General features: G+C 47.7%; 9 protein-coding genes across 9 annotated transcripts; 6 read left to right on the forward strand and 3 right to left on the reverse strand.

The window, feature by feature from the left end:
• Positions 1-558: 558 nt before the first annotated feature.
• N7471_007802 (uncharacterized protein) lies at positions 559-2,575 on the forward strand (the record flags this gene model as incomplete). The annotated part of the gene is made up of 8 exons (XM_057280521.1): positions 559-702; positions 748-961; positions 1,022-1,176; positions 1,229-1,578; positions 1,641-2,071; positions 2,123-2,203; positions 2,271-2,348; positions 2,406-2,575. The coding sequence occupies 8 exons, from the start codon at positions 559-561 to the stop codon at positions 2,573-2,575; spliced, it is 1,623 nt and encodes a 540-aa protein (XP_057134781.1).
• A 1,345-nt stretch (positions 2,576-3,920) lies between these two features.
• N7471_007803 (uncharacterized protein) lies at positions 3,921-4,513 on the forward strand (the record flags this gene model as incomplete). Its single annotated transcript, XM_057280522.1, has 3 exons — positions 3,921-4,109; positions 4,186-4,270; positions 4,332-4,513. The coding sequence occupies 3 exons, from the start codon at positions 3,921-3,923 to the stop codon at positions 4,511-4,513; spliced, it is 456 nt and encodes a 151-aa protein (XP_057134782.1).
• Positions 4,514-5,362: 849 nt separating this feature from the next.
• On the forward strand, positions 5,363-6,076 carry N7471_007804 (uncharacterized protein; the record flags this gene model as incomplete). The annotated part of the gene is made up of 1 exon (XM_057280523.1): positions 5,363-6,076. The coding sequence occupies one exon, from the start codon at positions 5,363-5,365 to the stop codon at positions 6,074-6,076; it is 714 nt and encodes a 237-aa protein (XP_057134783.1).
• A 665-nt stretch (positions 6,077-6,741) lies between these two features.
• N7471_007805 (uncharacterized protein) lies at positions 6,742-7,605 on the reverse strand (the record flags this gene model as incomplete). The annotated part of the gene is made up of 3 exons (XM_057280524.1): positions 6,742-6,977; positions 7,056-7,132; positions 7,307-7,605. 3 exons carry the CDS (start codon positions 7,603-7,605, stop codon positions 6,742-6,744), a joined length of 612 nt encoding a protein of 203 aa, XP_057134784.1.
• A 286-nt stretch (positions 7,606-7,891) lies between these two features.
• On the reverse strand, positions 7,892-9,594 carry N7471_007806 (cytochrome P450; the record flags this gene model as incomplete). The annotated part of the gene is made up of 4 exons (XM_057280525.1): positions 7,892-8,017; positions 8,099-9,100; positions 9,186-9,382; positions 9,471-9,594. 4 exons carry the CDS (start codon positions 9,592-9,594, stop codon positions 7,892-7,894), a joined length of 1,449 nt encoding a protein of 482 aa, XP_057134785.1.
• Positions 9,595-17,818: 8,224 nt separating this feature from the next.
• On the forward strand, positions 17,819-18,266 carry N7471_007807 (Zn(II)2Cys6 transcription factor domain-containing protein; the record flags this gene model as incomplete). The annotated part of the gene is made up of 2 exons (XM_057280526.1): positions 17,819-18,052; positions 18,102-18,266. Exons 1-2 carry the CDS (start codon positions 17,942-17,944, stop codon positions 18,264-18,266), a joined length of 276 nt encoding a protein of 91 aa, XP_057134786.1. The 5' UTR covers positions 17,819-17,941.
• A 25-nt stretch (positions 18,267-18,291) lies between these two features.
• On the forward strand, positions 18,292-18,666 carry N7471_007808 (uncharacterized protein; the record flags this gene model as incomplete). Its single annotated transcript, XM_057280527.1, has 1 exon — positions 18,292-18,666. The coding sequence occupies one exon, from the start codon at positions 18,292-18,294 to the stop codon at positions 18,664-18,666; it is 375 nt and encodes a 124-aa protein (XP_057134787.1).
• A 73-nt stretch (positions 18,667-18,739) lies between these two features.
• On the forward strand, positions 18,740-20,339 carry N7471_007809 (fungal specific transcription factor domain-containing protein; the record flags this gene model as incomplete). The annotated part of the gene is made up of 4 exons (XM_057280528.1): positions 18,740-19,171; positions 19,227-19,402; positions 19,454-20,002; positions 20,071-20,339. 4 exons carry the CDS (start codon positions 18,740-18,742, stop codon positions 20,306-20,308), a joined length of 1,395 nt encoding a protein of 464 aa, XP_057134788.1. The 3' UTR covers positions 20,309-20,339.
• Positions 20,340-20,924: 585 nt separating this feature from the next.
• On the reverse strand, positions 20,925-23,156 carry N7471_007810 (uncharacterized protein; the record flags this gene model as incomplete). The annotated part of the gene is made up of 9 exons (XM_057280529.1): positions 20,925-21,162; positions 21,233-21,485; positions 21,556-21,867; positions 21,930-22,023; positions 22,081-22,343; positions 22,400-22,495; positions 22,553-22,724; positions 22,783-22,850; positions 22,904-23,156. 9 exons carry the CDS (start codon positions 23,154-23,156, stop codon positions 20,925-20,927), a joined length of 1,749 nt encoding a protein of 582 aa, XP_057134789.1.
• Positions 23,157-24,409: the final 1,253 nt, after the last annotated feature.

Raw genomic sequence — 24,409 nt, forward strand, 5'->3', positions numbered from 1 at the left:
AAGAAGCAAGAGAGTGATTTACATCTACCCTCAATCGCTTTCGAATATAGACTACATTAGGTCATGAAAATTGCGTTATTCCACCCGAAGCCCATCATACCAAATTGGGCAATCCTTCTGCCCATCTTGCGACTAGATATGATGTACTTCGGATGAGTCATGATAGATTACGGTAGTAATCCTGATATTTCAAATCCCCCGAGTCAGCTCAAAATCTTCCTTCATGGCGAATACTTTCGCGGTGAAAGCTAGAAATGATCCCGACTGTACATAGAGGAAAGGTCCAATATGTGCCATATTTCTCACTTAGCCCTCACAATCACCCTCTGCCTGATAAATAGCTATGGTGGGGCTACTTCTAGAGGGTGCTGATCATTCCTACTTGGAGACGAAAAATCAGCAAGGGAGGGGTTCTAGAGCAGAAAGGAAAAGACAAGAAGGGACAGACATTATCAAGTACGTGACCTCCTGAGTCCAATAGCTGTCAATACTTGCAAGGATTTCAATTATTCACATCCATATATGCTCTCAACTACCTCACTCAGCACGCCCTATACAATGGCGTTTCGCGACGATAAGAATGCCAATATTGGCCCCGATATCGAGCGGCGTTGCTATTCAAACTCCTGTCTGGAGGGCAAGAAGATCAAGCGCGATCTCAAATCGCGACATATCAACATGATAGCCATTGCGGGTATGATCGTAAGTTTAGTGGTTTAGTCGTGGGAAAGATTCTCACCAAGATAGGGAACTGGTCTCTTCCTGAGCTCTGGCCAGGTTATTGCGATTGCTGGCCCAGCTGGCGCGTTGTTAGCCTATATTTTTATGGGGTTTATCACTGCTGGTGTTTCCTATACGACTGGTGAAATCTCGGCTTTTATGCCTTGCAGTGGAGGCTTCGTTCGACATGCAACGAGGTTTGTTGAACCTGCACTTGGTGCAGCCACTGGTTGGAACTTTTGTATGCACCGCGTCCACTTTCTCTCTTTGCGATAGTCGAATGCTGACTAGGTCGGTCTAGGGTATACTATGGCTATCTCGGCACCCGCAGAGATTACAGCTGCTGCTACTGTGGTTCAATTCTGGAATCCTTCCGTCAATCCTGCAGTCTGGATCACTGTATTTGGTCTCTGTATTGCGGCTCTCAACTTCTGTGGCGTCCGTCTCTACGGAGAGGTGAGTGAATACGCGAGCATAAAATTAGTTGTTCTATCTAACCATCCCGTAGTCCGAGGTAATTTTCGCGTCACTCAAAATTATGCTCATCATCGGTCTGATTATTGGGGGCATTGTCATCGACCTCGGCGGTACGCCTGGCCAGGAGCGTCTTGGTTTCCACTACTGGAAGACCCCAGGTGCGTTCAATGAATACATTGACACAGGCTCTACAGGCAGGTTTCTTGCGTTCTGGAAAGTTCTCTTGACCTCAGCATTCAGCTTCGGAAACATCCAGGTTGTGGCCATCGCAGGTGCCGAGACTCAGAACCCACGCAAGATAATCCCGGACGCTACTCGCAAGACATTCCTACGGGTCTTCGTGTTTTACGTTCTCAGTATCTTCATCGTTGGGCTCATTGTGTGAGGCACACCACCCTCTACCAGATAACAACCAGTACTTACTATCTAACCAACCCCTTTAGCCCATACAACGACCCCGAGCTCGTCATATCCACAGGAACAGCAAAGCAATCACCATTCGTGATTGCCTTCGTGCGATCTGGCGTCTCGGTTGTTCCGCACATCATTAACGCAGTGGTCTGCACCTCTGCCATTAGTAGCAGCTTGAGTTGTATCTTTATTGCATCGCGGACATTGTACGGCCTCAGCGAAGACGGACATGCGCCAATGTTTTTCCAACGATGTAACAGATTTGGAACACCGTACTTCGCTGTTGGTCTCACTGTCCTTCTCTTGCCTCTCATGTACATGAGCGCTGAGAGCAACTCATCCACAGTATTCTATTGGTTTGTGAATATTACTACCGTCGCGGGTTTGATTGGGTGGATTGTTATTGAGGCAACCTATTTACGTTTCTATGCTTGCTTAAAAAAGCAGGGGTATTCGAGGGATGGTAAGAAGTATCCTTTACCACGTGTTAAAATGTGTAACTGATAATCCTTAGAACTCCCATACCACACGCGGTTCCAGCCGTATACGGCGTGGGCGACTGGGCTAATGGTAATCATGGTTGTGATCACTTCAGGTGCGTAAATTGTTCCTTCATATTTATATGATTAGCGAAAAAGGTGCTTTTGGCCAATGTCATACAGGGTTTCAAGTCTTCACTACAGGCAACTTCACCACATCTGTGTTCCTGACTTCCTATCTCAATATTGCTATTTTTGCCGGTATGCAATTACTGGTACTAAAATGGCCACCAAAAGAACATTCTAACAGCAATGCAGTACTATACATCTTCTTCAAATTCTACCTGAAGTCCAAGGTTGTCCCTCTAGATCAGATTGACATACGAAGCGACATCGAGGAGATCAAAGAGGAGAAAGCACAAGGGGTGTATTTGACTGAAAAGCAACTAGACTGGCCCTGGTGGAGACGCCTGCTTCACTGGATTTAGGACATAAGAGGACATATATGAGACAAATTTTATTAGTGGAAGGGGCAGTGTTGTAGTATGGAGTTGTTATAAGACAGTGACAAATCCCAATCATCAATACTCATATCCACAGTCGCCCAATGTCTCAAACATCTCAGCCCTTGAGCCCCGGTCCAGGATCGCCTAGATTAACAGCTGGTCTTCCTCGTCTAGCTACGAGCCAAGGCTAGCGGGGTTTATTTTTGGATTGTTTGCTGACGGCCATCGGGCCACCGACAATTCCAGATCCTGAACTTGAACTGTCAGTAATTTGTTGCAGCAAAAGCATCATCAATAAAAGCAGGAAAAAAAAGCAAAAAAACATACAACAGCATAGTGCGGATTTGCTGGTGGCCACCCACCCAACTACTAACCCACTGGCGTGTGGCTACAGTAGCATAGATGCCAATTTATAGTCAGCAGAACAGCATCTTTTTCTATACACCCTATACTAGTACTAGAAAGGTGCATCGGCGTGGCACTGGTTCCATGGTTGCCTTGTTTGTCTCCTTACAGTAGAAGACAGTCGGTTGTTTAAATCCGCCTTCTTGCAGAATCCCCGGTCGGTTCCCGACACAAGTTTATCAAGGTGGGTACTATACGAGCTTGAACAGGCAGGGTGACCGCATGACTGACATGGGATTCTTGGTATGGACCAGTCGACTACGGGCATGTTGGCTCAAGAAGGAAGAATCTACTGCCTATCAGAGCCCTACTCCCATTTCCCTTGTCTGTACGCTCGACTACGAGGTCACCTTGTGCCGAATAAAGAGAGCCTCAGGTCTAGCGGGGTACATCATCCTCTACTGGGTTCAAGCGGGGTACGTATAGATGACTTGGACGCTACCGCGACCCGAGTCGGAAGCGGGGAAACCGGTTAAATCTTCGATCCTAAACCGACGAATTCCTTGATTCTAGCAGGTTCTCCACACCGCTGAAATCATTCTTTGCTCCACACAGAGAATCATTAACAAAAGCTCTAGCTAGTGTTAAGAATTTTGCGGGGTCACGGGGTGGATGTAACGCTACCTGATGCGATGTCTTTGATGTGAAGTATATATAGTGGCGGTGATGCGCATGTCTCACCTGCCACTCGTGTTGATTGGCCGTGGGACCGACCCCCGGGCGGTGGCCTGACAATCCAAGACATGGAATGGGTGCCATGTCTTAGATCAAAGGCCTCCCAGATGTACTCCATCGGTACATCATCGCTACTACCTATGGCCCGAACAGCAGACCTATATGAAGACCGCCAATTCCTTCCCTTGCTGGGAGGGAAACAGATAATCCAAGCTTCTATTACAAAATAAAAAGCGAACTACCAACCATGAAGACCTCCCTGATCACATTTAGTGCCCTCCTCGGCCTGGTCGCGGCCCAGAATGCCGTCGTGAACAACCACTGTGATACCTCTGTGTATGTGCAGTCGTTCCCTTACGATGGCAGCGCCCCCGGCCCTCTCACCACCGTTCCTAAGGGGGGAACTTTCTCCGAGAAATTTACCGCATCTGGCTCGGTACGTTACTCCATCCAATTCGGTCTGCACAATACTCTATATAGCAAGGGAACCTAACTGGAGATGGAATGTGTAGACCGTCAAGATCGCCAAAACAAAGACGCTGGATAAGCCTCTCTTCTTTGGCTATTCGTTCTCGTCCAACCCGGACTACGCGTACTGTGAGTGCACCCAAACTATCTGTCAGCTAGGAATCCTTTATTAACCACATCCTTCATCAAGACGAGCTGAGCACGGAATGGGGCAACCCCTTCGCAGCGAATCCCAACTCGCTCAGTCCCGGGGACGGCTGTGAGGTCTTTGATTGTGCGGCCAATGATGCCAACTGCTATAGTACCCCAGCTCACAAGAAGGTCTATGGGTGCCCCCAGCCAGTCACCCTGACGGCGGACCTGTGTCAGTAACTATGTCGCCTTCACTCTGTAATTTGGTAGGGCTATGGGGATATCTCTCTGTTTTGTTGTCCGTATTTCAACCTGTCGCAGCCCGTCTTAAGGATAACTATGTGTGAGAACGAGACTGGCATTTGTCGGAATACTATGTAATTAGGTACTCTATATCTTTTCTATTAACTAGGAATTGCTCTCTAGGCTTTGTAGGGAGCTTCTATTTCAATATTAGGGTAGTTCTAATATACTTTTATTTTTCTTATTAGTAGTAAGCTTTAGAGAAAGATAAAGGGTAACTCTTACATTAAGAATGAATGTCTTACTTAACTTTATCGAAAATAGACTGAGGAGTGTCTCGCTCCTACTTTAACGTAAAGCTAGTGAAGTTATTATAAGCCGACTTTTAAAACTATAAGAAGTTTTAAAGTTAAGAGTCGGAATAGGTAGATTCTAAATTTAGTTAAGCTGAGGTAGTATGCTATGCCCATCGATATAATATAGAAATTGAGGAGTTGAAAACCCGTCGTCAACCTGTCGTCATTTGTTTGAAAGGACTAGTATAATCATGGTCCATGCCTTTGCCAGTTTTGGAGAAAAGAGCCCCTATCTAAAATACTACCATACTTGAAGGAGAATCTGCGGCTATATGAGAAGGTTACACAGAACCCTTCTAGGTTACCGGAGCTCAAATTAGTTTGGTAGGCTACCATGGCTCTGGAATCCATATTAGGCGGCGGCTGGCTGGTAGCAGAAGCCAGGATAGATAAACCCCAATCCCAGACTTGTTCTCTTCAGAAATTTCCATTTCCTCCCTGATACAAAAGATTCCGGGACTATGCAAGAATCGTTTGATCATCCCTGAAAATGTCCGAACTATTTTCTGAAAGCCAAGAATCGAAGACAGTCCCCTACTGCCACGACCGCCCTCCAGAATACGAATCAAGCCAGGCCAGCCAAGATGTACTCACCTCTGTTATTGAGAACGAGCATACTCGCCGGATGTTAGCCCAAGGGCTAGAGAATTTTGGGACAGAGTGCCTTACCTTGGCAGAGAAAATTCCCACCGACACTGATTACCATCTGCTTGCAGAGTTATGTTCAGAGATGGGTCGGTTCTGTGCAGAGGCAATGCATACGGCTACAGAGTTGGCAAATATTTATAAGGAACGCACTGTTCAAAACACCGAGCTCTATACCGCTATGTCAAGACTCACTGATAGTGAGTTCAACCGGACCTATGCTTCTTTAAGGCCGGATCCAAACCCGCAGGTGCAACACGAGCTGGCTAAGGACTATAAGGACCGCAGCGACTGCTATGAGAGAGATTGTGGGTACAATTCTCATCCCTATTTGGAGACCAAACAAACAGAGATAGCTGGAGATTGCACGTGCGACTCTCCGTGCTCTTGTGACCGGATCTTCGCGCTCTCGCCAAAGATGGATGAGATCAATGATAAACTTGGCCAAAGCCTTCAATCCCATGATACGGCCAATATTTCGAAGACGACTCATGATGCTTCCGCAAAGCCACCCAGGAGCTTTTGGAAGAGAATTTTGAAACATTCAGCTCGGCCTTAATGGTATGGTGGAATGAGGGTATCTGGAGTGATCAATGCTAAAAATTGGTGTTTATCTTGCTTTAGACCAACTTTAACGATCCATGTGGATGTATATGCTTGGTTTGGTGTATAGGTTGTTTCCGTGTGCTTGATTTGAAGTTCCAATACGATCCTTTTTTTAAACACTTCCCTCATCCCATGAGATAGCAGATTCTATATCACAGTCTAAAAGTCCAATACTCAATAATTCTTCAAATAATCTTTCAAATCCATCATGATGGCACATCATTGAGGATTTACTACAAGATCTTACTCTAGTGGACAAAGAGTCTATAGTGAACAGCGAAATGGATGTCCAGGAGGAAAATCAAGGTGCCCCAAGGCGCCGACAGTATACATTCAGACATGGTCATCTCCGAAGAGAGCCAGTCGACCAAAAGAAAAAACCAAAGACCAAAACAAAAACAAACACCCTCTCCCTCTCTCACTTCCACCTCACCAGTTTTCTTCCTTCATCTCACCTCACTGAGGTTCTCGGAGAGAAGCAAAAACGGTCAAAAAGCCCCAGAGGAACGCCACAAAAAAACATCGTATTTCCATTTTCATTCAGCTCACCTCGCTAAGGTTCTCGGAGTGAAGAAAATGGACAAAACAACCGAGGAACGCCGTCGACTCAACACCCCTTCATGCCGGGGCAACCGCGAGGGGACTCCCACCAGGACGCAAGAACTTCTCGGTACCATGGAAGGTATTGCGCAGGGCGGTGCTCCGGGTCTCGCCTCTTGGCGCGGGCGCGACGTGGGCGGGGGGAGGAGGCGGGACCGGGACAAAAATGACCTCGCCGCTAGTGTCGGCGGCGGGCAGGGCGACATTGGGGGCAGTGGCCTCCACCAAGATGGGGAGGGGCCGGCGGGTTTTGCCTTCAACATGATCCACAATCGTCAGCGTTTACTCCTAGAGCATAGGGGCAATGATGAGTCTCTTGAGCCGTAACTTACCTTCCCGCCTCTCCCGCAGCCACTCGGTGGTGAGGGCCGTTTGCGGGTTCGCCGCGGCCGCAGTCAGGTCATCGGTACTATTCCACGAGATGTCAGCCAATGTGCGTAAAGAGCATCCAAAAGAGCATCCAAAAGAGCATCCAAAAGAGCATCCAAAAGAGCATTCAAAAGAGCATTCAAAAGAGCATTCAAAAGAGCATCCAAAAGAATTTCCAAAAGAGGTTCTACGGGTATCATGGTCTTTAACTTACGGGGTCTCCTTGGCCTTCTTGGGCTCCTCCTTCTTCTCCTCCTCGTCGTCCTTCTCGGGCTTCTTGCCCTCCTTCTTCAAGAAGTAAGCTCCGGCGGCTATGGCGGCGGCCAGCACGAGGAAAATTACGGCCCAAAGGCCTGCTGGTATCTTGGCCAGGTTGGCCACAGCCTTCGAGATAGAGGGGGCGAAGGGAGCAGACGAAGGGGGCACAGAGGGCTCCCGGACGAGGGTGCTGAAAATGGTGGTGGTGATCATAGTCGTCACAGTCATGGTGGTGGTGATGTTTGTGTACACCATTTTGAGAATGTTTTTGAGATGAAAAGGCATCTGGGGCGTTGGGGGAGACACGATATACCCTCTACCCAGCAGGTTCGTGCCTGCTGAATCTGTACTATTTACGTCGGAACTACGTCTGTACCTTCCTATTCTACGAAGAGAGTCCGATCTAGTCTCGCGGCAACTAACGCCCAACGCCCAGAAAATGTAGAATAAAGGCCCAGTCGACATTTTAGATCCAAAGGCTGCAAAACATTACCATGGCAGAGTACTTCCAGATGTTACATGGAAACTGTTATCTACCCGGTTAAGAAAAAGGCGTTCGCTCTGTCACTTGCACCCACATATTTGAAATCGCGAAAAGTCCAAGGTAGTTCCGCGCATCCCAGGGACGCGTCGGGTTGATCAGTGCCAGGTCGAAGTTGCGTAAGAGCTGTGTCCGGTTAGCGGTCAGTTACTGTGTCATAGAGAAGAACTAAGATGAAAGCAGAAATGTGGAGGTGTTTCCACTCACCTCGAACACCATCTTTCCGATCTCGATTTGGGCCACTGTCTTCCCTAAACACTGAAATTTGCCGTGACCAAATATGAGCTCGTTGGTCCGAACCATAACAGCCAACTTGGCAGGGTCCGAGTCGAGCCACCGCTCGGGTCGGAACGCCTCTGCGTCCTTGCCGTAGATCTTCTCGCTCTTATGCATAGCGCATGCAGAGTATCCGATGCAGGTACCACCCGGAAGGAATACGCTCTCTCCGTCGACGACAACAGTGTCGCCCCCTATTGGAACGTCGCGCGAGAATATGTTCGCAACAGGTGGCCATACTCGCAGAGCTTCGCGGATTACGGCCTGGAGGTACGGAAGCTTTCTAGCCTGGGTAGCGGTAACAAGGCCTTTACCCGTGCTCGGAGCACGACCGCTACGCACGGCATCGTCCACCTCGCGCTGTAACTTGAAGTAGACGCGGGGATTCGTCATGATGTGCAGAAGGGTACCACGGATGGCGGCAGCTGTAGTGTCGGAGCCCGCAATGATCTGCTCTAGTGCCTCAGTGCGCAGCTCGTCCCCTGCTAAGCCGTGGCGCATGAAGGAGGCTAACATATCGGATTTCTCGTCGGTGGAGCTCGCAGCGCGCTCGTCAACAAGGCGGAAGCATGCCGTCATCATCTTACCGAAGCCGTTGTTATCCTTAGGCGAAGGTGCAATGAACTTGCCGATGAAAGGCATCTGGGTGATCCAGCTGAGGCCCATGGCAAGGGAAGCATGGGCGATAGCAAGTCCCTCCTCGCTCGATTGGAGGTAGTTGTCCACGTCACGGTCACTCTTCAACATACCGAACGCCTTGCCCAGGCCGACGCTGCTAATAACGTCCAGTGTGAAATACTGAACCTTCTTCGCTAGGTCCATAGGCACAACATGGCTGTTAGACGAGATGTATTTGGTCCGGATAAGGTTCAGGAGATCTTGGAGTCGTTCATCCACAGACCCCTCAAGTTGGGTATTCTCCCTCCCCGAATACTTCATAACGATATTTGGTCAGCAGCCTATGCTGATATAAAGGGGTGGGGAGAGAGTCGAGAGAAACATGAGATGGCTATCATACCCCTGGAGCCATCTGCTTCCTCCGTTGCTCGTGTTTCGTGTTATCCGTCTGACTGAAGACATTGTCCCTCTGGTACTCGATTCGTGTGGCGTTGTAGTACCAATCGGAGCGCTTGTAGCCAGGCTTGTTGTTTACGTGTATCCAAACTTCCGGACAGGACGTGATTAGGACTAGAGGCGCGACACGGGCGATCGGACCTGTCTCGCGTCGAAGGTGTTAGCTATAGTGGATACTGCACCCTCGTAGAGACGCAAAGCACAAGAGCTGCCTGAAGATAACTCGCACCATATTTCTTGTTGACCTCGGCGTACCACTCGTGGCAATTGCCCCGAAGCATGGCCATGCTATGAGGCCAGTTCGAGATGCCGGTCCCCAAGGGGCCCCGGAACTGCATTAACTTAGCATACATCATGATAACCCTGATAATATATAGGCTCAAGAGACTGCAGAGGAGCGTCACAGGGTGACCAGATAACGCGGCTACCCCCATAGCGGTAGAAACAATTTGACAGAGTTTGGCAAAGCGGATTTTCTGGATGGGTCGCAGGTCCTGCTATGTACTGCCGAATCATTGGAAGTTGAAACGCACAACACTTTTTGACCTCACGAGGGTGGGGGTGAGGTACTTTTATACAGCAGGACTATTGTCCCACACCGCCTGCGTTGGAATGAATCTTCAAATGCCATGCAGACAAGTGGGAGTGTGGTTGCCCATCCGGCCATCTTATCCCTCACATCTCACAATATTGGTGGCGTATTTGTTAAGATGAATTCACGAAGAGAGAGAGTTTTAATGTCTAGATAATATATGTGTACTGAGAGAACTCTCTATATTTCTATGTATTGAACAGAGTGGACAGAAAGGAAAGAGTGAACGGATGATAGACAGCAGCAAGCTGTTTATGTGCCGATCCTATTAAACATGAGGGGCTGAGGCCACCGACAAATCAATGATGGGAGAAAAAGGAATGAAAAGTGAATGTAAAAAGAACGAAAAAGAAGAAAATAGAAAGAGCGGATCAAGACGATCCTGTACAAGGGAACCAAAAAAGGGATAAATATCGAACCCACAGAGGGAAGATAGGCCCAGGGACTAGAGAGGGTGCGTCGACAACCCACCCCCTCCCCCCTAGGTACTACCTGTTGTCTTCTTCCCCTTTGGCACACGAGCGAGCCAGTAGATAAACACAGCGCCGAAAATGTTGGCCACGATGTACACCCACATCAGACCGAAGTTCCGCCAAGCGTCAGCGAAATCGCTGGAGATTCGCAAGAGGTACGTATTGGTTTTGCTGACCGTGCAGAACGCGCAGTCGGTGCTAGCCAGGGGATCTTTCAGATACCCGGTCCCGGCCATTTTGATAAAAGGGTCCATATAGTCCTGGCAAGTTTGGTTGGCTGGGGGTTAAACTTCAGGAACTCGACTGCCTCGCAGACTGCGTCAGCACCTGAAACACCCGTGGAAAGCATCGCTGACACCAAGTAGGTAAACGGTGAAACGCGGTACATGAATATCCAAAACCCAGGCAAGGCCTCCTTGGTTGAAAGAACGCCGCAGAAGATCAAGCAGAGGGAGAACAACATCGTCGCAATATTGCCACCAGTCTCAGCCAGTTCAATTCCTGCAATCACCATGTGTGCGAAGGTTGACGTAAATAACAAGAATGTCCAGATCAATAGGAACATGAGGGCCCCTCGTTCGCTCACTGCGTTGTCGGGCTCTGCGTTTCTGTACAGACCAATTGGATAATACCAACAGAAGAAGATAAACACAGCCATGAGTGTATTCCAAGGCAATTCCACCAGAATATTCGACATCATAAACGCCTTCCAACTGTATGCCTTGGATGGCCGCTCTCGCACCTCGTAAAGAGAGCGTTGGGTAACGAAGTTTGGCATGATCTGTTGCACTAGGTTACCGAAAATCGTCATCAACATGAAAACACTGAACATCTGGTTTTGGAGGCCTTGAATTGAATTCTGGGCGTGGAAAAATGAGAATCCAATATAGAGCGACGTGAGAATGCAAAGGGCAGCTTTCGACCATATATAAGTCGGGGTTCGAAAGTACTGTGCAAAGACACGCAGGAGACACTCCCATAGTTGGACATGGAAAGGCGCGGCAAATTCACGGAATGCGTTAGGCGAAGTATCAGCTTGTGACTTTGAAGATAAGGTGGACTTCAGCTCGGAGAGGTGCTCCTTAACCTTGCCATACTCGGGACTGTTCCGCCATACCATCGGCCACTCAATCTCGCTGTGTGTGCCCGGCGCTGCACCAATGACATCCAACATCCATTCAGCGGGGTTTTCCCCGGGAGTCAGATGGTGGGCGCCGTTGCGTTGGAAATAGTTTGACAAAGTGGATGAGTTTTCACCAATTTCACCAAAGTATATCGTTCTACCCCCTTTGGCCAAGAAGAGAAGACGGTCAAATCGCTGAAACAACATGGCTGAAGGTTGATGGATAGTGCAGAGAATTGCTTGTCCGTGCTTAGTTAGCGTGTCGATGAGGTCGAGAATGGACCAAGAAGTCTGAGAATCTAGGCCACTCGTAGGTTCATCAAGGAAGAGTAGGAGCTGGGGCTTCGCGGCAAGTTCCACACCGATCGTCAGTCTTTTGCGCTGTTCAACATTCAATCCCTCGCCCGGAACACCAACAACGGCGTCAGCATACGCCTCCATACCAAGGAGCTTGATGACTTCGTCGGCATAATCCAGCTTTTCCTGCCGACTGACGGTGGCGGGTTGGCGCAGCAAGGCACTAAACACTAGGGCTTCCCGGACTGTCGACGTAGACAAGTGCAAGTCCTGCTGTTGAACATACCCAGTCTTTCGCTGGAAGGATTGATCTGTGGGGTGTCCGTCAACGAGCATCTCACCAGTGACAACACCCATGGTAACTCGCGTTGCGAGCACGTCAAGCAAGGTCGTCTTTCCAGCTCCAGAGACACCCATCAATGCCGTACAGGTACCCGGTTTTACCCAGCCGTCGACATTGTCCAAGATCCTTCTAGGTTCTCCTTTAATTTTGATATCGTAACAGACATCCTGCCAATGGAATATCGCAGTTTGTCGCTGAATGGCGGTTGCTTGGGGAGGAGAATCGTCTGTCTTGGCGATCGCAGAAGGTTGGGAAGATGTCTCTAAGTCACTCTGCCCAGAGGCATGTTTCGGCTGATGGCCACGGCGGAATAGAAGCACTTCGCCTTTCGACTTTTTCTCGGAAATGTACTCAGTACCAAGCAGATAGGTGAACATGAAGAATATTAGGAAGGCGATGAGGATTCCAAAGTTTCTCCACAAATGTCCCTTAAGATACCCGAAGCTCTGGCTGAGATACAGTGATCCGGACACATTGGTGGACCCTGACTGAGCACCAACAGTCGAGCAGATGCGATGGTCCATTGAGACATTGTCGTATTCACCACCAGATGGAACAACAGCAGCGCATTCGAAATAACGATTCTGGAATTCATTGACCATAAAACTTTCAAACGCGTAGGCAACGGGATTGATATAGTTCATCCAGCGGGACCACCCAAGCATATTGCGCGTGGGGATAACGAATCCAGTATAGATCACCATACCCAAGATCAAAATGGCAGCTGGGACCAATGCCTGTGAGAGGGATCGGGAAGATGCCGCAATTGTTCTGAATATCATTGACATTGTGAACGTGGTGATAATCGAAAATAGCCAAAATGTAAAGAACGCCCCGGCCTCGCGACGTAGGTCGGTCATAAAGTACAATGGTATATTGAAGGTGAATGAGTTGATCAGTTTGTACGGTGTATCGCACAGCATCGATGCAAGTGCCTCGGCGAAGGGGTGGTAGAAGGCATATCTGGCTTGCTTCTCAACAATTGGACGTTGGGCGTACAGGGTCAAGATTTCCAGTGCGCTGGAGAAAGCATTCAGGAGAACGGCAAAAAACAAAAGAGCTCCCCGAGAGTAGAAGCTGGAGGTATCCTTGGGCAGGTTCACAAAGACCGAGCCAATTATCAGAGCCATTATGAAGTTTCCAACCAAAGCTGTCGCTGTTAAGCTATAGTCTCCACGAAGGCGCTGAAAGCCACGGGTCACACAGAGGGAAATTTGTTTCCGTACCGATATAGTGTATGGCGATTTCACCCTCTGGTGCTTGTCTTGGATGGCCCTACGGGCATCGACAAATGCATCGTATGAGCTACCTTTGATAGGATAATTTCTCTCGTACTCCTCGATTTCAATGAGAAGTTTGGCACGCGCGTCGCTTCTCTTCCATGCTGCCGCGAATTCGTCAGGAGTGCGAGGAATAGCACGGTTCTCAAACCCACTCCGGACCACGCGTTCCGAAGAGCTGGTGATCGACGTTAAAAAGTCTGCCGTGGTTTGACGATCTGGGCACTCATAGCCCATATCTTCAAAGTATTTCCTGGCCTCGGTGGCTGGTCCGAAGTAGATCTGCCTTCCTTCATAAAGCAAGGTGACCTTGTCAAAAACATCATAAGCATTCTGTGATGCTTGGTAGATGGCAACACACGCTGTTGTTCCAGAATATTTACTCATAAGAGCAAGATTTCGGCAAAATTCAAGCGCATTTGCGCTATCAAGGCCTCTCGTACTATTGTCCCAGCACTGCAGGGGGCTCTGACTGAGAGTAGCTTCTGCAATACTAACGCGTTTCCTCTCGCCTCCACTGACACCGCGGATGAAGTCATTCCCAACCCGGGTGTTGATCGTATGGGAAAGGCCAAGCATGGCCATGACCACATCTCTCATATGTTCGGCGTATTGCTTGGTTTCCACCCCCTCAAGGCGGTTTCGGGGGCTCTCGCCAATGCCGCGAACATGAGTGTATCGCCGACGGAGAGTTGGGGGAAGTGGACATCGGTCTCTGCTGCGTAGATTGCCTCGCCTTTGAAGGAATTTTGCATGTCCTTTGCAGAGATACCTAAATCCATTGGTATGTGTCAGAACTTCTCCAGCAAAGCAAAGCTATATAGCATGGTGTAGCAATAGACTTACCCTGATAGTTGAGAACCGACTCCTCCGACATCTCAATGCCATTCATTTCGCCGGCAATGGTCTTGAGTAAAGTGGAACAACCACTACCTGGCTTTCCCAGGACGACCAATGTTTCTCCGCTCTTGACGAGACCATCGAAATCACGAAGAATCTGAATTCTTTGGAGCTTCAGGCCAAGCAGTCGGCGGACCATGGTCCCAAGCTCCAGGATCGAGTTCAGGACGTCCTTCTGATAATCAGTGGGAGAACCAAATCCGTGGACGCTCAAATTCTTGAACGAAATACCAGCAGTCCGATCTGGGTATTTGTCGGGACTGCGAGACCGGATAGCCAGCAACATCTTCATCCAGTCCCGCACCTTGAACTTGGGACTATTGGGATTGAGCGAGGAGTCGGAGTCTCCATTAGTGAACGGATTGTCCAATGGACCGTTCGCAGAGAATCGAGTAGATTGACGGGTGAGTTGTCGTGCTAGTCGGCCAACCAGCACCTCTCTATTTTCTTCCTCCTCCTGCGCAGTGTCTTCATCGTCATTCTTTTCTGGATCGGGAACCATGTCAAGATCGTGCTCAGCCGGGAGCTGCGTTGAATTGTGGCTGACCACGGACTGGGATCGAGCGGGATTCGGGTTGAATGTCCCCAAGAGCGACATCTTGGTTTCGATATCAACCTTTTAAGTCTAGGGTGACATAGACTTAGGTAGGATTGTTGTATCGCTGGGTGCTTGCGCTAGAGGGAACAGAATGACACGACAGCAACAAAATAAACACAACACTGAAACTAAATATAAAAATGTGAAAAAATTTAATTGATAAGAGGTCGAGAAAGCTGTCGACAAAAGAATCTGTGTCCTAGTCAACCATAGCAGACCGCAAGCAGTCTGGGAGCTCGGCATATATAAGTTTATCTCCAAATCCACAGACAAAATGACACCAGCGAACAAACCAAGAATCAATTGGCATGCCGACAGATCCGGCCAGGTTAGGAGTAATCATCTTTTGTGAACAGATATGTAGCTGTGATAGAAGAACCTCCGGAGTACCGACATAGGTTAGACCCTGGATAATTAAATCCGATAGCCAGGCATGTGTCCGGGCTATTGCAGTTTGCTCTCGTACTTCCGCATCCCGAAACGGGGCTCATTTTTATGATGCCCCAATTTTTTTTTCCGAACAAGAACCCTTTAGAGGTCTAGGTGGAGAGAGTCGAAAAGTCGAAAGTGAGTCTCGGGTTAGGGCCCCGGCCTTGGCATATCGTCTCAATACGTCTCAATACGCGGTATTTACCGACTAAAGAACATCCGGCATCCGATGGATTCTACTACTAAGATCATGCCAGGACTACACCTAAACAGCACTTGAGGTTGAGAAAGTGATAAAAAATAACTATGTATTGGTCAGGCTCTACCTAACAAATGCTGCCTTGTCTGCAATGGATCCCAAACATCGCGTGCGTGAATACATGCTGGAATAGGAATACATAGGGACTTGATATCGGGGTATCGGATCTAAGCGATCCCGAATCAGCTTAGTCATTCCCGTAACCCGTGGACAACCTTGGGTCAGAGCACACTTTATCTGGGGAAGCGTTCCACAATTTGCATACTTTGCACAATTTGCACGGTTTGCCACCATAATCTTATGCAGTTAATTGTGACTAAGCACTCACCTACACCCTTTCCCGGTGTAGGTGAGCCCACACCTATTAACAAACCCATACCTGTTAACAAAAAAATCAACATTTCAATTTTAAACCTATTTTTTACCATCAAAACCATGCCGAATTCCTCCGAAAAAGAAGAGATTCTTCTCTCAAATGCCCTCGAATCCTATAAATCAGGCCAATTTACTAGTATTCAGGCCGCAGCCTCTCATTTTGGCGTCTCAAAGTGGAAGCTTCGAAACCGAAAGGACGGTAGAACAAATGGAAAAGGCCGTGCAGCTACCAAAAAGGCCCTAAATTCCTCACAAGAGGCCTCTCTTATTCGCTGGATTGAGCACCTTAATTCAGTATATACACCGCCAACTGCTATCGATATTGAGGGTGCTGCGAATCGTCTTTTACAACATTGTGGTTCCGACCGGCAGGTTGGCAAAATGTACGGCTATCAATTCATTCAACGCCTACCACCCCATATTACTCTACGCACACAAAAACCAATGGAAAAAGCAAGGATTGAAGCTGAATTACACAGTGATTTAGTTCATTGGTACCAGGTTTTTGGCCAGTTTCTTAAAAAGAATAAAATCCAGGCCCATGAACTATACAACTGGGATGAGACTGGCTTTCAGCTTGGTATTGGAACCAAGGAAAATGTTGCTTCCACCCGTAAATATGAGACTATTGCGACCGGTGGAATAGGCCAGAATATTACCGGCATTGAATGCATCTCTGCCGATGGCTGGGTTATGCATCCATGGTTTTTAATGCGTGGTTCCGAACAAATGGAAGATTGGTTCGATGGCGATGATGATCCTACCAACTATAGGGTTATTAAACCAACTGCTAAAGGCTGGACGGATGATAAAACTGCTATTCAATGGCTATTAGATTTCCATTATGCCACTAAAAAGCGAGTCGCTAAAGGCAGACCTAGGATTTTGGTTATGGATAATCATGGGTCTCATGGAACCCCGGAATTCGAACATATTTGCCAAAGCTTCAACATTATACCTTGGTGGTTTATACCAAAGTTAACACATCGATGCCAGCCTCTTGATGGCAAGCCATTCTCAGTTCTTAAACAAAAATTCCGAAAAAAGAACAATGAGATTGTACGATGGGGTGGAGATGTTGATGATAAACGACATTTTCTTCGAATGATCAAAACAGTTCGCAAAGACACCTTTAAGGCACAGACTATTAAATCATCATTTCGAGATACAGGTCTTTGGCCTTATGATTTACATATTGTTTGTGATCAAATTGATCCTGGCTGGGAAGATGAACCAGTCCTTGAGATATATGGTCATACGCCGTCACCAGACCGTGAATTTCCCAGTTCGGCAACGAATTCGCCGCCTAATTCAGATCAAAGATTCTCAAAGGTTGAGAATAAGGTTCAATTGATACTCGAGAACGATGAACCAGACCTTCCAAAGCTTCAAAAGCATATAGACCGTGCAATTCGTGGTGGTAAGCAGGCTATCCAAGACCTAGCACTTGCAAAACAAACGATAAAAAGGATGCAAAGCCACAAAATTCCTATCAAAAAATCTAAGCGCATGGTAAAAGGTGCTGCTAAGAGTCCATTATCATCAATTGCAGGCAATTCGAAGGTGTATCGGCGATGTACGAAGGAATCTAAATTGGATATTCGGCATGAGGCTGGGAACGCAAGGATTCGAGACTACTGGCATCGCGCGAATCAGGCTCTCAAAGAAAAAGAAGAGGCATCAGGGGATAGAGATTATCTTGATGTTAATAGTGAGCTATTTAGATATGTAGATCCAGATGGTATGGTGGCTGAAAAATAGGTTTAAAATTGAAATGTTGATTTTTTTGTTAACAGGTATGGGTTTGTTAATAGGTGTGGGCTCACCTACACCGGGAAAGGGTGTAGGTGAGTGCTTAGTCACAATTATGTGACCGCTCGCTTTGTTTTCCATTCTGATGCTTCGCATCTCTCTTCAGACATACCACCTGTGGATTTGTGTTTGTGAATACACACCAAGGGTTTCAACGTTGTGCCTCCAATCTCGGAGAACAACTCCCATATTACTTGTTACAACTCGCGAACATTCAAAATGAATGGAGTGCTCGATAGCCAAGCCCGCGGCAACTCTGCATTGCGCCATTTATCCCAACTCCCAAGGCCAGAAAACGGACACCCAAGGAAAAGACAGCGGAAGAGAAAAGTTGGACTCCACAAACACAAATAAAGTCATGTACTAATAATATCATTAGGCATGCGACACTTGTCGACACAGGAAAATAAAATGCGAGATTACCACCAAGTCTAAATGCTCGTACTGCAGCAAAGCCAACGTTCCTTGTTCTCTGGTTGATTATAGGCGGCAAAGGCACTTGCAGAAGTACGACACCACAGTCGATATTATAATTCGTCAGTAATGAATAACAATCGAACAGCCTGAGTATGATCGATCGCCTGGAGACAAATATCCAGCGCATGGAGGCTCATTTTCAGAACATTGGGCTTGACCTGGGTGACGACGTGAACGGGTCATTCTTTATCGAGCAGCTTGAGCAGTCAGGTGAATTCCTATCGTCGAGTGCAGCTGAAAATGACGATCTAATAGCAGACGCGGGTATTTGGAATTCGGAACCAATACTCGTGGACGCTGAACAAGACCACTCTGCTGCTACGCAGAAGTTATACCATACGCTAGTCAACCCAGGCTTGGATGAAATCCGCACTGTAATTCCGGAGCATCTGCCCTGCTTCAATGTTCCAAGGTGTTTCACGGATACACCAAACCCTGGTGAGAACCATAGCCGATTTCATGGCTGATAAACGCTGATTATTGGTCCGTATAGGCTTCTCAGCCCTATCTCCTGAAGGAACAAAATGGATAACTGATAAAATGGAAGGGGCATCCGTTGACAATTTAGAATCCTTCTTTTCATTAGGTATCCCCCATGGAACCAATCGAGGCCTACTTGAGGGTTTATTGCCCGACAAACCTTTCTGTCCATTGCCCCCGAAAGATGAGATCGCATCGTTGGTCGATGACTATTTGCAGCAGTTCAACTCAATGTGTCCCATATTTCGACCGTCGGCGCTATTGTCACTTTGCGATGACGACAACTTACAGAGCATATTCAATTTCCCCGGTCGTTGGGCGAGCCTCAATGTTGTTTTAGCGATAGGGTATATGCTGCGCATAGAGAATAGCTCTCTTGTGCAGATTTACCATCAGAAGAGCTGGTTGTTCATGAAGAATGCCTTGGGCGTTTTGAATGAGCTCTGCTTCGGGTTACCAGATCTATGGACCGTACAAGCGCTCTTAGGGATGGTAAGGCGATCAACTGCCTTGAGGGGAAATCTGACTAACAGTACTTTCTTTATAGATCGTCTTTCTATTGGGGACAGTGAGCAGCCAGCCTTGTGGGTATTTAATTTCCTCCGTTATGCAAATATGCCATCAGATTCGATTGGAACGAAGTGAGAATGGGTCTGGACTGTGTCCTGAAGAACTAGAACAACGGAGGCGGATCTTTTGGATTGCATACTGTTTTGACAAAGAGTAGGAAACATGATAATATTGACATCTCAAGCCCAGACTGACCTGCCCTAGGATATCCCTCCGGGCTGGTATTCCACTAGCGCAACACGACGATGATATGGATGTCTTATTACCAATGGAAGTTCCACTGGATAACATAGGAATCATGTCAACAACAGACCAACAAGGGACCTTCAACGCGTTCAGATCGACCTGTGAACTGGCCTTAATCAAGAGCCAAGTACACAAACACCTCTATTCGGTCGCAGCAGCAGATCGCCCGCTTGTTGAAGTCGCCGCCACGGTTGCGATGTTGAACGAAAAGCTCCAACAGTGGAAGGATAGTGTTCCCACCGAATTTCGACCCGCCGCTTTTCCACAGTCACCGATAGCTACGGTCCTTCTTTTTATGCATTTATCATACTTCAACTGTCTGATCGCTATCCATCGGGTAACTGCGGCCCGGGGGTCCAGGCTAGGTATGGATCTAGTCGAAAGGAACAGTGTCTACACTCTACCCAGCCCAGTTGTATTCACATCGGAATCTCTGTGCACGAAAGCTGCAACAGCGTCGATTAACCTGACCAAATATATCCCGAAATCTAATATCATCGTCATAGGGTACGTGATACCTCAGATTAAACACATCTGTTCTTTTGCTTCCTTGTTCTGTGGCTAATATAAGCAAGGATCATGATCTATTATCCTATTCTCGCATCCAAAACACTGTCCTCTACCATTGTTCGGAATCCATGGGACACCTCGCGCACATATCACATCAGGCTTATCATGCAAGTGGAAGCATTTGTGTCATCCTTGGTCCTTGGGACACCCAATGAAGGGATCGAGGGACTTTTGAAGGACTGCGCCGAGTATCGATCCCTGGCTGAGGCTGCAGTTAGGGAGGCTACACAGATATGTCGGTAGATCATCTATGTCTCTTAACACGCCGTGGAAGATAATACGCCCCTTACTATTACCATTGTGATCATTGTCACATTTAATTTTCAAGTCTATCCTAATAAACTTGAAGACATTAGAAGACATTGGAATAGATTATAATAGGAATTAATAGCTTTGTCTTCTATTCAAGATGTCTTGATTTGGAGGGAGAGAGGGGTTTCTCCCTCCTGTCTCCAAGTGAAAATAATAAAGTTCAGATAGGCAGACTTATATAATAGAAGATCTTTCGTTGTTGTTATAATATACTCCTCCGTAAATAATTTCAGAGTTACCGGGTTAGGTCGGGTTTGTGTCTAGAGAGGTTGGTGCAGGAGTATATGCCGCTTCGTTTCGAGAAAAGTCTCTATCAACTAAACCCTTTGAAGCGTAGATTTTCGCCTCGTTGTAACCCATTTTATTTATACTACTACATTGGCCAGGATCGCTCTATCCTAAGGAGAAGGGGAAAGAGAAAGGAGGGAAGCAACCAGTAGGGTCGGAGTATTTATATAGGTCTCCCTCTCCGCTCATAATCCTATAAACATGCAAGCAACCCAACAAGTCAATAGGCAGAAGCTACCGATAGAATCCTCCAGCACTCCTAGAGCGTCTCATCGCTGTCTTTTGGCCGAATCTGAACGTGAACCGGGGACTCGATGAGACGGCCAGCCGCATCATGCATCGCATCCCATTCCGCGACCTCGGAGTTAGGGACCTTTTTAAGCCGGTTGCTTTGAACCCCGCCGTCTAGGCTGAGAAGTTCCTGTCGCAGTTTGTAGCCCCTCCATTTGGGAATAAGGAAGGCCCAGACGTAGTAATAGGTGGCACAAGCAAGAAGACTAGGTATTTTCGTCAGTAAGAGTAGACTAGTAGCAGTAAAGACGCGTAGGCGAAGTTTCGTTGACTTACATTCCAATTCCCGTCACGGCATACGTTGCATACCAGAAGCTGACATCACCAGCATACTGGCCACCGATGGGTGGATACCAGGGCATGACAAGCAGGTAGAGCTGGATGAGAATATTGAAGAGAATCACGAAATTCCAGGCCTTGAATTCGGGTTCGGGGAGATTGGCTTTACTTCGACGCCAGCGAACAACGTAGATACCAAGGGCCATTGCAAGGTTAAAGGCAGCAGAAGGGATGATGTTCAAATCGTTGACTATTCAATATTAGCATTGCAAGAACGCGCGGCCGGCTTCTGACGGGGGAAAAGAGAAAGGAAAACATACCAAAAGTGAAAGCGTCTCCAGCAGGGACAGCTAGGATCATCAGCGCGGTCAGAAACCAAATAACGGCGTATGGGCCTAAGGTCGTGCCGAAGGGCTTAGTCGAGACCCAGAAAGTCGTCCAAGGTAGAACTCCCTGTCGGCCACATTCTCTAATCCGCCGAGATAGGCCAATAATCACGGCTATCATGTTACCGAAGGAAGCCAAGGCAATGAGGAAGTTGAGGCCCCGAACTGCACCGCTGTCGCCGAAGACCTTCTTAAAAAATAGACTTGCAGTCGTTAGGTCAGAGCTCTCTATCTCCTCCTTGGGGACTGTGAAATCATATAAAATTAGTGTGGTGATCCTAGCATAGGATGGGGTATTGGTAACTAACCAGCAGCAAAGAACGCTATGTTAGCAAACATGTATAACACATAAACCGTCGTTAGAGCAGTGGTGGCGTAGATTTTGAGTGACCTGACGGGATTCTATCAACAGAAATGTCAGTCTCAGCCCCGTGCCACATGAATCCCAATCCGCCATACCTTGACCTCGTTGGCAACATTGAAGGCATTATTATAACCTCCATAGGAGAAAATGATACGGTACAAGGCGGTAGTAAATCCGTATGCAGAAGCTGTAGAGCTACCTGACCACGCGTCTTGGAAATTTGCCGTAGGGTTCTCAACCTTGGTCTTGCCCCCTAAAACAACGAAGCCAGTGACTATAACGAAGAGAAGAGTGCAAATCTTCACAATCCCAACAGCATTTGAGAACCAATATGCGTATTTCGTGTTGAACACCAATGCTGCAGGTTGTCAGCATCCTAGGTTCAAACAAAGTGATGCATTAAGAGCAACTTACTCAAGGTAGCAAGACTATAGCAGGCTAGAGCTGTGCCTTTGATTTGCCAGTCGGTGCCCGTGTGCCCGGAGATGGCAATAAGATACTTGGCCATGACTGTGATGGTTTGTTAATTAATGCCTTGCAACAAATGAAATGCGACCAGCCACTCACCTGTAGCATTGGCACTTCCAAACGAAAGAATGACACTTTGAACCGCAAAGGTGGTTGGAAAAAGCCATTTTGGATTAGGGTAAGCTTGTTCGAGGAAAACGACTTCTGAACCCGATCGACTAGGGAAGTATGCCGTAAACTCAAGGTATACAGCTCCAGACGTGAGACATATCTAGGATGGAATAAAAATGATCAGTCGATGCTGCTTTCCAATCATGGGTGAGACATACCAAGTAACCGAGGGTCCAATAAATGAGACTGACGCCGACCGAGCCTGTACCGGACAGGATAGAGGAAGCTTCGTCATATTAGCCGGTATTTCTGGATATGCATGGGTTGTGTCACACTCACGCGTGGAGTAAATACCGGCGCCGATCATCATTGTGATGTTCAGCAAGGTAATTGTGACGGGGCCGACAGAGTATCCCAACGGAGAGTTGTTCTCAACTGGAGCGCCAGATGCGTCTTGGTACGTTGTTGCCGCATCATTGCCTCCTGTCTCGCCGATGTACTTCCCGCCAGCAGTTGAAATCTGCTCCGTCTGGCCTTCGGCCACAGTGCTGAACGCAGCAGGACGTTTGCTAAAGGATCGCCGCCAACCCATTGCGAACAATTGTCAAGACCTCTCGAACTCAGGAAGGTCTGAGAAGGTTCCTTGCGAAAAGAACGGCAGAAAAAGCAAAGTGGTGAGTGTCAAGACTCCCGTAGGTTGATAGGATGGTTTATATTATATGCTTGAGAAGGAAAATAAAAGCCGCACCGCATCGGCCATCTATATATCACGGCGCTGCACCTTTTGTCTTTCCTTATCGCATGCCCGGAGCTGTTGTCCAATACAACGCTCAGGATTTCAATTGGAGTGCAGGTAACGTTTTGTTTGTGGAGCATAACGATTTCAACATCGGAGGGGCGAATGTTACTACCAAAGTAGTAGTGGGACGAATGGAAGACCGACCATTCGGATTCCGACCTTGACGTAGAAGGCGTCATGGTAAGCAGAAACGCAAAAATAATTCGTCATCTGGTGCCCAGGTATATGTATAATATTCTTGTCAAAAGCATGTAGCCTGTAACTCTTATGCACTACAAGTGGGGAAAGTATCGCGCAATGACTGGGTCTCCATAATCGCTGCCGGAGTTGAAAGCTTTGTATCGGTGAATCATGCGGTTAAGTATCGCAGAATAATTGTATTCAATCAAAGATGTCTGTCAGTATATCTGTACCGGTAGGGGGTGTTTGGAGGTTTGCCTAGCTGAAATTTGCATCGCAAGATAAATCAACTCCGAATGTTTATGGTAGTACCATTCTTTCCAGCCAAAGTAGATCTGGCACGTAATAGCCAGCTAAATGGCGAAAGGAAGAAGCTTGGCTGGGGCTGGTGTCAGACGTAGATGCACGAAGTTGGGTTGGCTCAAACCATGCCATTTCGTGCAACGATGGTGTGTTATTAGATATTGTGGGGGGTTGTCTTGCTACCTATCACGTCATGTGTTGTTGGGATGAGTGCGAGCGACGTCTTGAAGAGATGTACCTAGGTATGTTTTGTGGCCTCAGGCCCCATAGGGGGTTAGGTCTCAATGGGACAGAACATGTAGTTAGTTAGATCCTCCCTCCACTATCTCTCCCCCTTTCTCTCTCCGTCCGCTTCGCTCCATGCGAATCATGCAGACAAAATCGCTAGACCCTGAGGCGCTTCACTCGGACGGACGGCCAATCGTGAAGTCGAACGAGGTACCTCGAAGGAAGGATTCTGAATACACCTATCGGGGCCCTAGAATGGATCTGGAAAAGATTCGGAGGTCTCTGGATATGTGGAACCTGATGAGGCCGATATAGGCCACCGCAGTATCAACATT

Source organism: Penicillium samsonianum (genome assembly GCF_028829775.1).
Source record: "Penicillium samsonianum strain IBT 33392 chromosome Unknown utg000004l_segment0_segment0, whole genome shotgun sequence".
Classification (NCBI taxonomy): Eukaryota; Fungi; Ascomycota; class Eurotiomycetes; order Eurotiales; family Aspergillaceae; genus Penicillium; species Penicillium samsonianum.